This window comes from Aplysia californica, unplaced genomic scaffold (genome assembly GCF_000002075.1).
Source record: "Aplysia californica isolate F4 #8 unplaced genomic scaffold, AplCal3.0 scaffold00860, whole genome shotgun sequence".
Classification (NCBI taxonomy): domain Eukaryota; kingdom Metazoa; phylum Mollusca; class Gastropoda; order Aplysiida; family Aplysiidae; genus Aplysia; species Aplysia californica.
Genome location: NW_004798130.1, coordinates 128,055 through 142,600, shown reverse-complemented (window position 1 = coordinate 142,600; position 14,546 = coordinate 128,055). Strand labels below are relative to the sequence as shown.

At 39.6% G+C, this 14,546-nt stretch overlaps 1 protein-coding gene across 1 annotated transcript; it reads left to right on the top strand.

Annotated features, from left to right (window-relative positions):
* Window positions 1-2,148: 2,148 nt before the first annotated feature.
* Window positions 2,149-13,863, top strand: LOC101863062 (3-beta-hydroxysteroid-Delta(8),Delta(7)-isomerase). The gene is made up of 3 exons (XM_005110164.3): window positions 2,149-2,675; window positions 6,370-6,406; window positions 12,004-13,863. Exons 1-3 carry the CDS (start codon window positions 2,348-2,350, stop codon window positions 12,386-12,388), a joined length of 750 nt encoding a protein of 249 aa, XP_005110221.1. The 5' UTR covers window positions 2,149-2,347; the 3' UTR covers window positions 12,389-13,863.
* Window positions 13,864-14,546: the final 683 nt, after the last annotated feature.

The following is a 14,546-nucleotide window of genomic DNA, read 5'->3' as shown; positions in this document are numbered from 1 at the left end:
TTAACAACTGGATATAACATTTCTCCTGACCACAAAAGAAAGAAAGAGAGAGAGAGAGAGAGAGAGAGAGAGAGAGAGAGAGAGAGAGAGAGAGAGAGAGAGAGAGAACTGGGAGATTTTGTGTGTTTTTGTTCTTTTTTGGGGGGGGGACATATTATTAATTTACGAAATATTTAAACTGGTAGCATGTCGAAACGAATGTTCTTTAAAAAGAAAATAAAAGCGTGATTTTTCCTTTTTGAAATAAGCATGAAACATAACAGGACCTATCGGTCTATTCTTGGTCATTGCAATAAATGAGGAACAAGGAACGAATTTTTTTTTTTTTTAAATTATTTTTAAAAAAAATTATAGTAGAAGGTTTTACGGCGCTCGCAACTGCATATAAGGTCATATGAGCGCCAAGGGGTGGGTGTCAACAGAGAAGTCTTTACAGGGAATCAGACTTACTCTGCTCACCTCTCTAGCTTCAACAGCACAAGGTTTGCTTCAACTATCAAGGCACCCGTAAATAGCAGGTCACAAGAGTGACAAACATACACAAGAAGTAGAGGAAAATGACAATAGTAAGGATTAGGAAAGAAAAAGCAGCAGCAGTTCCCTGTTGTAGATCAGGCACAGTTATGAGCGTGACAGGATGAATGAGCCCATTTACAATTCTACTGTGCTTGAACGAGAAATGTACCCCCTATGGGAATGGCCTCTAAAGACACTACAACAGTCAGTGGCACTGCGCCTGGGGGGAAACGAATGCGAATGAAAGAAAGAAAGGGCACTGAGAGAGCTGGAACAGCAGATAGAGACTGAGTCCTAGGCCTCATCAGAACATCAAACAGCAGGAGAGGTCCACTTGAACTGCTTTTGTGTGTGTGTGTGTGTGTGTGTGTGTGTGTGTGTGTGTTGTGACAGCATCTCCACGACAACGGAAATCTCTGAACACCGAGAAACTGAGGAAACTAAAGTTTGGCGTTAGTTGAATACCAATCTAGATTTAGATCTAGATCTATAACCATAACTTGCAACAACAATATTCTTAAAAAGTAAAGGGCAGCACCAAAGTACATCAATCTCGCACAAAGTGATACGAGAGGAGATTTAAATAAAATCCAATATTGTACTGTGCAGAAAAATTATGACCATTTCTGGGCGATCAAAGCATAGACTATAGACTTGTACACCTAGATGAAGCACCGTCATGGCCGCCGCTCTACCACCGCAACTAAAATTTCGTTGATAGGCATTGTCACCATGGATTCTGCTAGACACCTGAATGAAGGGGGAAAATTCGGTCCCACAGTAGTCAAGTAAACACGGCAAGATCCCCAGTTGCCCTTAATTTGTCTCAGATTGAGTCAAATGGTGAGTTTCCAATGAAACGGAAGTTTTTGTTAGAGTATACATTCTATGCTAGAATACCATGCACAAGTCTATGGGGAAAGGTAAAGTTCTCGTTTTGAACTCTCAACCGGAAAGATTTCTACCGGCGACCGGCAGATCGTTTACTACTACAGTAGCAATACTGGCAATACCTAGTAACGATACTACCAGTATGGATGTAGAAGTAAATGTAAAAATATAATTGTACATTTTGAAAGAAAACAAACATAAGCCTAAGCTGAGATTATTAAACCCATTTTTTATATTTTACATTGGCATAGTGAATTCAAATCATATTAGACTCTTATACACATAACTCAGCTATATTTGATTTCAAGGATTTCTACGAAAACACCCATCTCCTCTCGAACACGAATTATCCTCAAGACGAGAATGCCATATATCTTAATAAATTATCTTTTCTATCTTTCTTCATTGTGTTTGCGTAGCTCATTCTGTCATAAGTTTATTCCGATTAGGGAGGAACTTGTATTAGATCTACAAAACTAAAATCTACAAACAACCAATATTTTATCTTACCTGCTAGATCTATATGTTTCTTAAAATTAGACTTTCAGTCATAACTTTTGTCTCTTTGTTTTGTTTTTGTTTTTTGTTTTTAATCCTGTGATTGCATTGCTGTCTTAGAATAAATGGCTTTCAAAGATTTATTATTCCCCGCACGAAAATTATAAAACTTTGTTCCGCGCAGTATTCTGAGATATTTTAGTTTACCGTTAAATGAATCGATATCTCATTGTTTATATTTCTCTTCTATATTTCGATACCAATCATACGACGTTGTTGGTAGTTGTGGCTGCACTTTTCTCAAACTTCATCATTCATCACTCATCATATCATACTCGGTGCCGTGTTCTGGTCTTGTGAAAGGGAAGACTGCCGTTACCTTGCCATATCTGTCTGCATTGTGACAACTCTTCTTGGGGTCTCTTCATTTCCTAGCAGCACAATGGTAGCGAAAGGTGCAAAATCTGTACCCGAAAGTCTTCCGACTGAGCTCAAACATCCATACTATCCATGGGACTTGAAACTGCCCCATTATGTACCGAACGAATTGGAAACAACAACAATTTTGGCTGTTTTGGGTGGTTGTTCAGCTCTTGTAGTACTTTTTGCTTGGGTGGTGTCTGGTAATCGCAAAGAACCATTTTGTTTCTTGAGAAGGCTCACACTGTGTTGGTTTCTGCTGTGTGCTTTCATTCACACTGTACTTGAAGGCTACTTTGCAGTGTACCATGCAACCTTAGCAGGGCACAAAACAGTCCTTGGAGAAACATGTAAGTGTGTACAGGATAGGCCCTTCTACTTCTGTTTGATCTAGTTGGCCAAGGTAAATTTTTACTTTCACTCTCGCACACAGATGCACTGCTTCAGTCAGGGGTCAAACTGCAGTACTGATTGCTGCAGATCACACATAGATATCTATATAAAGCCACTAAAACTGTCGCAAATCAATTATTTGTTAGCAAAATTTCAAATCTAACTGTAAAATATCAAATTATGGGTTAAAACAGGGCATGCCCCGTGTAACCCCCCAGATTTTCTTTTCCTCAAGAACCCTCGGATTGGTCCAAAGCATGTCTATCTCGATTAAGAACAATCAGATATTTAAAAAACTATTCATTTGCGACGGAAATGAAGTCGATATTCGTGTTCAGCGCATCAATATTTAATAGAAAATGGACAGCTGATAGAGGTAAGTGTGAGACGGGAGGGAAAGTAAAAAAATACCTGGCCAAGTCATTTGAATTTAACATATATATATTAGTTCAGCGGAACAGCCTGACAATGTGCTGAAAATATTAGATCTAAATCTAGTCTATATGTAGATCTATGTGTGTCTTTATTAAATGCTCTTTCTATCCCCAGAAAGATCGGCGCAGAATTCACATTCATATGAGTATGTTACCTCTATTTTTATACAATGCCAAAACTTAGCCCTGGTCCTTCGGAGCCGATGTTCCCCGATCAGCCTATTTCAGCACCTCGCCTTCGTTCCAGTCGTGTGCCAGTCCGGCCCTGGCTCAGCACACACGTGCTGAGCGTCATCCGCATGATGACTGGGTATACCCACAGCTCAAGTGTGTGTGTATGCATCTGTCTGTTTGAGTTTGTGTGCGTTTGTGGCCTAGATTACTTGTTGAACCGCCTGCGTTGGTTCGTAGCGAGGCAAATACATCTCATTCAAAACACACCAAGTCAAGTTGGTAGCTTTAGATGTTCGTCCAATGAGAATGAAAACAAATCGACCCACTTAGACTTTAGGTGCTCGAAAGGATAGTCAGGAAACAAGACTTCCATATTTTTGTGTACAAAATATTTCAAATCATGAGCTTGATTTTTATAAATATAAAATGATATTACCTGATTATATAAGCTTTTAGAATACCATTGTGCAGGTAAAAAAAACAGTTTGAGAGCAAAACATAATTAGGAAATTGACCTATAGATCCTATTATATTACTCCCTTTCGAATGGCAGATCATTCGTAACAAGAGCGTGTAAAAAGGTCAATCGAATGTGTGTAAACTACTCGTAATGACTTATCAGCTTTTATGAGAAGGGGTTATTCATGTGTTCGAAACACTTTATAAATGGCTGCGGTTATATAGTGCGTACAACTCTAATTACTTATTATTGTTATTTTGTACCAATTATAACCAGACAGAGTTATTCGTACAATTATAATTCGAATTTTGGAGGTTGTTGGTAAAAATAAGCCTAGATCACTAGATCTAGTCATCCAGTTGGTTCTCCCCTGGGTTGAGCATCAATATTAATAACTTTGACCAGGCCTAAATTGGTAGGCCTAAAAGGAAAAGTCGGCTAGATCAGTACTTTTATTAAGGGAAGTCCTGGGTCGGCGATCACAGACAATTAATATCTATAAAATTTTTCTAAACCATCCAACTTTTATTTTTTGCGGAAAAACATCCTTTGACATCTGTTCTATGAGTTCACAATGACGAAACTGTTGAAAAAACACCCTAAATGACCTAAAAAGGCGTTTGAAAAGTGCAAATTTCACAAAAAATTCTTTTTAAAATCCCTGTTTTTTCTGTTTTTCTCAAAATCTACTTTTTGACATGGCTGTCGTTATTCTCACCCAGGGTGAAAATAAAAATGTAAGAATAATGTACATTATAATATTTTATTGTTATTCTCACCCGGTCTGAGAATGCACTGGATTTTTATTCTCAGGCTTACCTGTGTGTTGACTTGTTGAGAACTGGTAGGCCTACATGTAGGCTAAATAGATCTAGGATGCTAAAAAATAATTTGTGAATTGTAAGACTTGAGTGACCGTTCATGACCTGCCCCAGAGCGCTGGCCGATTTTTCTAGGCTCCCGCGGGGATTATTATTGTTTCATTTTTAAGAATCTTTAGAGTATACTATGCATGCATAAATCTTCACCAAAACCCTAGACAAGTGTATATTCTAAATTCAGAAAGGAATTCACTTGCCAGAGTAGTATGTTTTAAAAAATAATAGCCTTAACACTTAAACTGAAAGCTGTTTAATTGATATAAATGTTAGTAATAGTTTGTCATTGTAATCTTAGAATTGGCATTTAATTACAACACCAAAAAAAAACATGTTTAATTGTTATCCCTAACAGAACCCACGATTATTTTTAAGGAACGCAGCTAGGCTTATTTTTTCTTAATTTTGATTGGTTAAACCATTCAAGAGTAAAATTTTCCATTACAGAACCAATAAATAGCAAGCAACAAAACGTGACGCTATTTGGTCAAAAGATAAGGTATTCCCCCAAATCGACAATAGCTGTCTCCAGCGCTTGAGAGCTGGCCCGCCCGTTGGCGATTTTAGTCGGCTCGCAGGCTCAGCGGAGTGAGAGAGGGAAGCGAGTTTTGTCACCTGGAGCGCTCAGTGACTCGGGTCCTACTCCTATGATGCCCGAAACGGAAAAAACCGGGTGAGAATAGTAGGCTGTCGTTATTCTCACCCGCGATAAAAATAGTATCAATTTTATTCTCCCCCCGGGTGAGAATAATATCCAGTTTATCCTCATCCCGAGTGAGAATATAATCACTCCGTCAACTTATTTGAAGATCGAGTTCAACACAAGCAGAGTTGACTGTACACATTTTTATTTGGGTTTATTTGCTACTTTCGGTTTATGTTATCTTAATCTACTTGGGTGCTGGGGGCTCGGATTTTTCCCCCAGACTTGATTCTTAACTCTCTCTTCTGGGCGTAGTACTTTGGGGTCTAGAGACATTAACTTGTGGCTCGATTTGGCTATGCAGGTGGTGTACAAAATAACTTCATAGAAGCATAACCGTCACTCAAAACATAACTTATGATATATCAAATTGAAGGAAATCCACACTCCAAGCGCCACCAACTAAAATCTATTCCATGTATAATATCAAACTTCATTTTACAAATTTGTAGTATTACATCTTTTCTTCATTCTGTGAAGATTGGATGAAAAATGGTGGTTATTTTAAAAAGTTTATATTTAGAAAAAACGTTTTTCGAGATAACGGGCGATTAAAAAAAATAAAAGATTGTCTCTATGGGGAAATGGTGGTAACAGACAGGCCCGGTATGGGAAAAAATACAGCTTTAGGGGGTTCTTATGCGATGAAATAGTTTTAAGATAGGCTGGAGAAGGTAAAAATGCCTGCAACTTAAAATCCATAGTTTTGAACCAAATCTGAACTTTCGGGGTGTAGCTCCTCTTCTCCCCCCCCCCCCCCCCCCCCCCCCCCCCCCCCCCGCCTTAAGGGAGGGTTCTCAGAAGAATGCATATTTTTAATTGGTCATGAAGTGATTAGTTCGCAGGTCAGGGATCAAACTCTGAACCTTTTGAGTTGACAGTCTGTGAACACCGTACTTGTTGAGCTACTGAGCCTCCCAGATAAGTGGCAGTTTGAGACGTTTGGTTGTTGCAACATTTTGAAACAGACTTTTAAAGAATTTTTCTTCTCCTATTTCCCAGGGAAAGAGTACAGCATGAGTGATAGCCGATACCTGAGGTGAGTGCTTTACAAACACGTTTTCCAATAAGTTGGTTCCACATATAAAAGTGGTACCCCTTTTTTGTTGGGGGGGGGGAGGGTGCATAAGAAATAGTTATCGTACGTGAGATGAAGTTGAAAAAAAAAACATGCCTAGGTTAGTCCTTTTTTTTTTTGTATGTGTTTTATGACGCTCACAACTGCATAAGGTCACATGAGCACGCGGGACACATTATACATTTTAAATTTTGCCCCGGGAGACGGCCGAATCTTACTCTTATATCAATTTTGGAGTACCAAGGGATCTTTAACGATCTCAACTTGCACACAGGACCTCCAAGATTTTTCTCCTTTTTCCGAGAAGGCTAGGTGTTAGATTTTACCTACCGTTAGGTCAGGGGTGTGGCTGAAAGACAACAGTAAGAAGGAACCAAGGAGTAGCAGTAGAAAGGGTGCAGAAAGAGTCAGGAGCCCAGAGGAGAGGGCAAAGGGGGGAGGAGTGGGGGCAGAAATTGGGGAACGAAAGCAAACCACAGAACATGGTTAGTGAGCGGGTAAGGGGGTGAAAGGAGAACATTTTTACAGAAGAAAATTTTCCGTCACTGTCAGGTTTCGAACCTGGACCCTATTGAATGAAAGGCAAACGCCTTGATCTCTCGACCATGAAGGCCCCCGGCTACAGTCTGAATGAGAAACTTGAACTTGTTTTATTAATCTTTACTTGTCAAAGTTTCACGTAATGTTTAAATGTGTACCAGTGGTGTGTTGGTCCCAGGTCTGTGCCACAATATGCAAGGCTTGCTAATAGAATCAGTTATTTCTCCCAGTCCATAAATGGAAAGATGTAGGTGGAAAATTGACACGTTGGTCAAACCTGTAGATTTTCAACTAATGCCATTTTCTTCAAGTGAATTATTATGTCTTTTATGTTTTATTTATACACTTATGAATATTACAAACTATAATAATAATAATAATTGCATTTATATAGCGCATATCCATGCTCAAGAGCATGCTCTATGCGCTTTACAACTATTATTACCCCTGCAGACCCTCGCTGAGAACACTCAGAAACATTCTCAGCTTCCGCGGAAGCATACAGTGCAAGCTGCGGATTTCACGCGCTCAAACACTATCAAACTGACAAGATCGTTCACTCTCTATAGCCGGGTACCCATTTCCGCCTGGGTGAAGTGAGGAAAATGTGTGCAAAGTGCCTTTCCCAAGGACACAACGTCGGGCCCCTGACGGGATTCAAACCCACGACCTTACGGTTGCGAGTCCGAGAGCCTAATCACTAGGCCACCGACGCCACAACCTATAGATTTGATGTAGCTATGTGAGAATGAGATAATTCTCGCTGTCCACAAATGGAGGTATTAGCCCAAAATCGACACTATATTTATAGATCGCCATTGATGCCATATTCTTTAAGTATAGTATAACATGCCTTTTATCATTTCATACTTATAAATTGTAAAAACTTCACCTATAAGCGTGATGTATCTAGTTCCATTGGACTCAAATTGAGAAGTAACTCATTTTGTCTGCACGCCTCACATACATGTCCTCTGGGTTGAACTGAAATGGGAGATGTAACTCAATTTTGCCAGCACACCTCGCGTTGAGTAACACGAGAATGCTAGATGATCTTACGTCGTCGTCATTTTACACTGCGAATGATGAACTGCCATGTCAGCTGGTGAGAAATTGAAACTGATCAATGACTTCAACTTCAAAGTTGAATAATAGGTTGAGATGGTTTGTTATAATGTGGCAGAGTAGCTTTGTAAGTGGTGCTGTGTTAGCTAATTTGGAGCTCTTTTGCTGCTACGTTTGGCTTTTTATGGGAAAATGAGGTTTTGGGAAGCATCATTGATGACAAATAACTCACCATTAAACCATGATCATGATGAGATAAAAGGTTTTGTAAAATTTAAAAAAAAACTATTTCTCTGGTCTTATTCCCTTTGGACCCAAACTCTTACATCTTGTATGTTTGAAGCTAAAGGAGATGGTTTTCTCATCCTTTAAAAAAAATATTAACCCCATGCTCATATGACTATGCAGTTGCAAGCACCATTAAACTTTTACTTAAAACTACTCAACTAAATTATTAACCCTCTGGAATGTTTTGATGGCCAGGGTAAGTTTCCAGTGAGTGACAGCTCGTACTTGTGAGATAGACAGAAAGACTGGAATCTTTTCTCTACCTTCTGTCGTTCTTTGCTCAAGGGTGCCCTCTGGGCGTGCTGAGTGATTGCTCAGCTGATTTTTTTCTTGACTTCAGTGTCTTTATGCCATTCCCAAATGGGGAATATTAGTTTAGTTTAACATGTTCTTATGCACAATAAAAATTGTATATTGGCTGATTTATCTATGTCATGCTCATACTGTGCGGAACAACGAAGGAGGAACTGCTGCTATTTCTTCCCTCATCCTTACTTATACTATCGTCATTTTTTCTCTACTGTCTTTTTGTATGTTTGTCACTTTCTTGTGAACTGCTTTTTCTGGGGTGCCTTGATAGTTGAAGCAGACTTTGTGCTGTTGAGGCTTGAGAAGTGAGCAGAGTAAGCCTGATTACCCATTTAGACTTCTCTGTTGACATACACCGCTTGGCCCTCATATGACCTTGTGCAGTTGCGAGCGCCGTAAAACCTTCCTGAAACAAACTAACAGTGCGGATGGCTTTAGTTCATCCCACTTTTTCTTTGGTGCCCCAACTGTTGTTTTTGTTGAACCCGATGTGTATGCATGTCTTTTTGATTAATTTTGACTGGCTTTGTTGGTAAATATATATTTTTCGCTGCTCTGTTCCTTCTTTTTTTTTCTTTCAGTAACATCAACCTCCCTTTTCCCCACTAGACTGGTGGTTATCCAATACATACTCTCTAAACTATGACATACTAACTGAAGTAAAAAAAAAATTTGAAATGAATCTTGAAGTGGGTGGTTGGCGGGCGCTCTGGTGTGGTTTGCTCCTTCTTTCCTATCAAACATCTATCATCCTTTTCTCCCCTCCTTCTTTTTAATGTTTATTACTCCCTTGTAACACCTCTAATCTTCTGGTGCTCATGTGACTTTATGCAGTTGCAAGTGCCGTAAAACCTCTACTAAAAATTAAAAACTAAAGAACCTTTTTTTTAAAATTCATCATTACTTATTATGAATGATAATAATTGATGATAAGTGGCATTTATGTACAGTGCATATCCTTAATTTTATAATGCACAATGTGCTTTACGAGACATATTATATTCATATTAATAGCCTATAATTGCTTAAAAATACATGTCACGTTTACACACAAGGGTATGTAAAATGACACAAAATATGTATCAATGTATAGGTACATTAATACAGGAATATAAAGCAGTAACAAATGTGTATAGAAACAATTTATGTAAAATAGTTTTTGAAATATTGATCAAATGAAAAACGGTAACCAATCCCAAGGAATATAAGATACTGTTACTGCAAAACATATCGGTTCACGAAACAGCGTTTTGGATAATATGATGGTACTGAAAAATACTCAAAGTATAGGTAGGTATCACGATGATCTAGCAGTCTTTCCCGCTTTGCTCTTCCACCCCTCCCCTCAATCTTAATTTTACTCTCTCTTTCTGTCTCTCTCTCTCTTTCTGTCTGTTTCTCTCTCTCTCTCCTGTGTCTCTCTCTCTCTCTCTTTCTCTGTTTGTCTCTCTGTCTCTCTCTCTCTGTCTCTGTCTCTCTCTCTCTCTCTCTCTCTCTGTCAGTGTCTCTCTCTCTCTCTCTCTGTCATTGTCTCTCTCTCTCTCTCTCTCTCTCTGTCAGTCTCTCTCTCTCTCTCTCTCTCTCTCTCTCTCTCTCTATCTCTATCTCTATCTCTCTCCCTTTGTGCGTGTGCGTGCGTGCCTGCCCAATTTATGTAAATTGTCTAGTGTGCTGCACAAATTTATGTATTGGTCGAGTCATATGTTATAGTGTGTAGCTGTATGGGCCAAAGGACTTTCAAATCAATAAAATCTATAAAAATCTAAGAATTGAAAGTAAAATAATAAAATGTGCCCCCTGTCTCTCTGTCGCTGTCTGTCTCTCTTTCTCTCTCTCTCTCTCTCTCTCTCTCTCTCTCTCTCTCTCTCTCTCTCTCTCTCTCTTCCTCTCTCTCTCTCTCTCTCTCTATCTCCCTCCCCCCCTCTCTCTCTCTCTCTCTCTCTCTCTCTCTCTCTCTCTCTCTCTCTCTCTCTCATATGGCTGTAGCTGAGAACTGGAGAAAGTTCTATATAGTCCTTTTCTCTCTTCTTTCTTTCTTTCTTGTGTTTGTTACTCTCTTGCAACATCTGTAATCTTCGGCACTAATACTAATATTACGTTGTTGTGTTGCAGTGTCGTAAGACTCTTACTAAAAAGACCTGTTCACAGTAGTGTGTTGACTGTATTTCTTAATGTCCACAGCTCTGACACTTTCATGCTGTGTTGACTACATATGTGGGTGGTTGGCGGGTGCTATGGTGTGGTTTGCTTCTTCTTTCCTGTCAAACATCTATCGCACCCAGCGGGGCAGTGCCACTGACTGAAGTGTCTTTAGGCCATTCCCAAAGGGGGGACATTTCTCGTTCACGCATAGTAGAATTGTAAATGGGCTGACTCATGTCACGCTCATAACTGTGCCTGATCTACAACAGGGAACTGCTGCCTTTTCTTTCCTGATCCTTACTATTGTCATTTTCCTCTACTTCTTTTGTATGTTTGTCACTCTTTTGTGACCTGCAATTTCCGGGGTGCCTTGAAAGTCGAAGCAGACCTTGTGCTGTTGAAGCTAGAGAGGTGAGCAGTCTAAGTCTGATTCCCTGTAAAGACTTCTCTCTTGACACCCACCCCTTGGCGCTCATATGACCTTATGCAGTTGTGAGCGCCGTAAAATCCTCTACTATAAAAAAACAACCAAAAAACGCTTACTAAACAGACCTGTTCACTGTATTTTGACCTATATTCTCAATGTCCCCAGCTCCGACATGTTCACTCACGGTGTGTTGACCTATATTCTCATTGTCCACGGTGTGTTGACCTATAATCTCAATGTCCACGGTGTGTTGACCTATATTCTCAATGTCCACAGCTCGGACATGTTCACGGTGTGTTGACCTAGATATTGTCAATGTCCCCGAGCCACAGCTCGGACACATTCAGGGTGTGTTGACCTATATTCTCAATGTCCACGGTGTGTTGACCTATATTCTCATTGTCCACGGTGTGTTGACCTATATTCTCAATGTCCACTGTGTGATGACCTATATTCTCATTGACCTATATTCTCAATGTCCATGGTGTGTTGACCTATATTCTCAATATCCACGGTGTGTTGACCTATATTCTCAATGTCCACAGTGTGTTGACCTATATTCTCAATGTCCACGGTGTGTTGACCTATATTCTCAATGTCCACAGCTCGGACATGTTCACGGTGTGTTGACCTAGATATTGTCAATGTCCCCGAGCCACAGCTCGGACACATTCGGGGTGTGTTGACCTATATTCTCAATGTCCCCAGCTCGGACACCTTCGGGATGTGTTGACCTATATTCTCAATGTCCACGGTGTGTTGACCTAGATTTTCTCACTGTCCCCAGCTCGGACACGTTCACGGTGTGCATGGAGAGCATCACGGCGGTCATCGACGGCCCGCTGGCCTTTGTCACCTTCTGGGCCTTCATGTCGGGCAGCAACTACCGCTACGCCCTGCAGATGATCCTGTCCCTGTGCCAGCTGTACGGAGACGTCCTCTACTTCCTCACCGAGATCAAGGAGGGTTTCGTCCACGGGCCCTTCGGCCACCCGCTCTACTTCTGCTTCTACTTCGTGTTCCTGAACTCGCTGTGGATCGTGATCCCGTCGTGCCTGATAGTGGACTCGGCGCGGCACATCGCGTCCTGCCAGACCGTGTCCGACTTCTACATCGACGAGTACAACAAGAAGCAGGGCATCACCAACAACCACTCCAAGAAGAATAAGTGAAGGCGATCGTAAACCTTTTTCTTTCTTTTTTTTTTCCAGCTGTTTGTTGAGTTACTTTTGTGGTGAAGTGGAAGAATGTATGCATTTTTTTTTGTAAAGGAACGAGGAAGGAGAGAAATGCAAGATAGGAAAAGCTTTTTTTTGGTTCAACCTTATAGACTTTTTTTTTTAGCTGTTTGAGTCATTTTTGTAGGGAAATGGAAGAATGCATAGATCTATTTTTTTTAAAGAACGATGATGGAGTGAAATGCGAGATCAAAAGGGCTTTTCTTGGATTCAACCTTTCAGACTTCGAAACATAAGTTAAAAGTTATATAACAAAATAAGGAGTGTGTCAGTATATGGCTGATTGTGTATTTGTCTATCTAGATCAGACACTTGTTTTGTTTTAAATCATGTTATTCACTGCGGGAATTACAATTGGTGACACTGCAATTTATAAAAGAACACTCTACTCAAAATTTTGAGGACTTCTTGAAGAAAATAGGAAAAACATTTTTTTTCCTACCAAAATAGTATTTCACCTAATTTGGGGGGAATATACAGTGAGAGTTACTACTCACCTACGAATAGGAAGGTATGACTAGCTCTCTCAATGTTAAAAATCTGCCTTAATGCCTGTGAGTTTTTTAAATTTTGTTTTAATGCCCTAGGTTATAATTTCCTTTTTGAAGACTTCATCTTTCCCTAATCTAGCATTGGACTAATAGAATTTCAAAATGCAGGAAAAAGTTTATTGCAGCAGGGAGGATGATATTGTCTGTCTGTAATTAAATTTGCTCCTGTAGTTTGAAAAGATGACATAATGTAGTTTTGCTGTTGTCAGTTATGTATTGCAATCAAGGATGGTATGGTGAAAGTGAGTTTGAACCTTTTGGGTTCGTTCCTGATCTTATCACAAGATGTTATTTTTTCCCTTGCAGAACTGAGTTGGCAGCCGTTCTAATTATTTTAATTAAACAAGACTTTTACAGGACAGGATGAATGGAATTTTTGTTGGGGTTTTTTTGGGGTTTTTTTGGCAACGATTATCTTTTTAATTCAATTTCATTGTCTTTAGAATCTGAGGTTTATGATCTTTCTTTTTTTTACTAAGCGGGGACTAAAGAAAGAAATGCGGGTACGAAGGGCTCAATAACTTGTGTCATGACATGGTGGATTCGGGCACTCGTCAATTTTTCAGAATATGGGGTTATCGGTATAGTCTTAAAAAGCTTATTCGTCTTTATTTTGGTGGGAAAAAAACCCCCATCTGTCTTGAATTGGAAGTCCAGATTTTTGTGAGTGAAGTTGGTGGGGTTAGCCTGGTGTCAGAGGTAGAGTTAGCAAGGACATGGCTGCCAACGTTTTGTGACTTGGAAAGCTTGAGTGTCCTTAAGAAGTGCAAATTTACCTTTTTTGTGTCTTTTTTCAGTATCATGTATGAAATGTTTATCAGTCAAAATCCACACCGAAATAAATTGACTGAAAAGTCTTGAACCCCCTCTCAAATATCGGTAAAGAATGCCCAACTGGTAGAAAATGTTAGTTTCTTGGGTTTCATTATTCTGATGAGCGCCTGATTTCACCATAATGCAACACATCATTCTACTACTGTTATATAATAACGTCTTACTGCCATTTAAGAATGTGAAACCACTGTTCTATAGTTAAGTTGCCCATACAATGCATGATATCCAAATTTGTCCACTGTCTGATTCAGCGTTATATTGCAGCCCGTTGTCATGGCGTGTCTCAAAAGGAAGTTACATATATATCCGTATTTCAAGCACGGTCTTGCTTTAATTCCGTAAAACTTAGCTTGCAGAGAAATGTTCGGTTTGTCTGATTAGGCTTTGTGCAACATGATGACTCCTCCTTGTTCGATTCAGTAATCATAGACTGCTGTGTGTTTGGGTTAGCATCAGAGGAGGGTGGTTGTAGTTGTAATAATGAGTCTGATAACAGAGAAGAAGAAGATTTTGAGTAGTTGCAACATAATCCACAGAGAGTGCTCTTTGATGTATATATATAAGATAGATAAAAATACTTTATTATCCCAGAAGGAAATTTTTCTCGGCTGTACAGCACCGTTAAAAACACATGCAGGTATACATAAAAGATTTAAATTATATATTACTCTCATTAGAATTCAATATGTGAAAAGAGAAGTAAAGCT

Excerpts from the sequence above, each read along its gene's own strand:
- LOC101863062 (XM_005110164.3), top strand. The coding sequence starts at position 2,348 with ATGGTAGCGAAAGGTGCAAAATCTGTACCCGAAAGTCTTCCGACTGAG. Across the intron at positions 2,676-6,369 it reads AACAGTCCTTGGAGAAACAT|GGAAAGAGTACAGCATGAGT; the intron begins GTAAGTGTGTAC and ends CCTATTTCCCAG. Across the intron at positions 6,407-12,003 it reads AGTGATAGCCGATACCTGAG|CTCGGACACGTTCACGGTGT; the intron begins GTGAGTGCTTTA and ends CACTGTCCCCAG.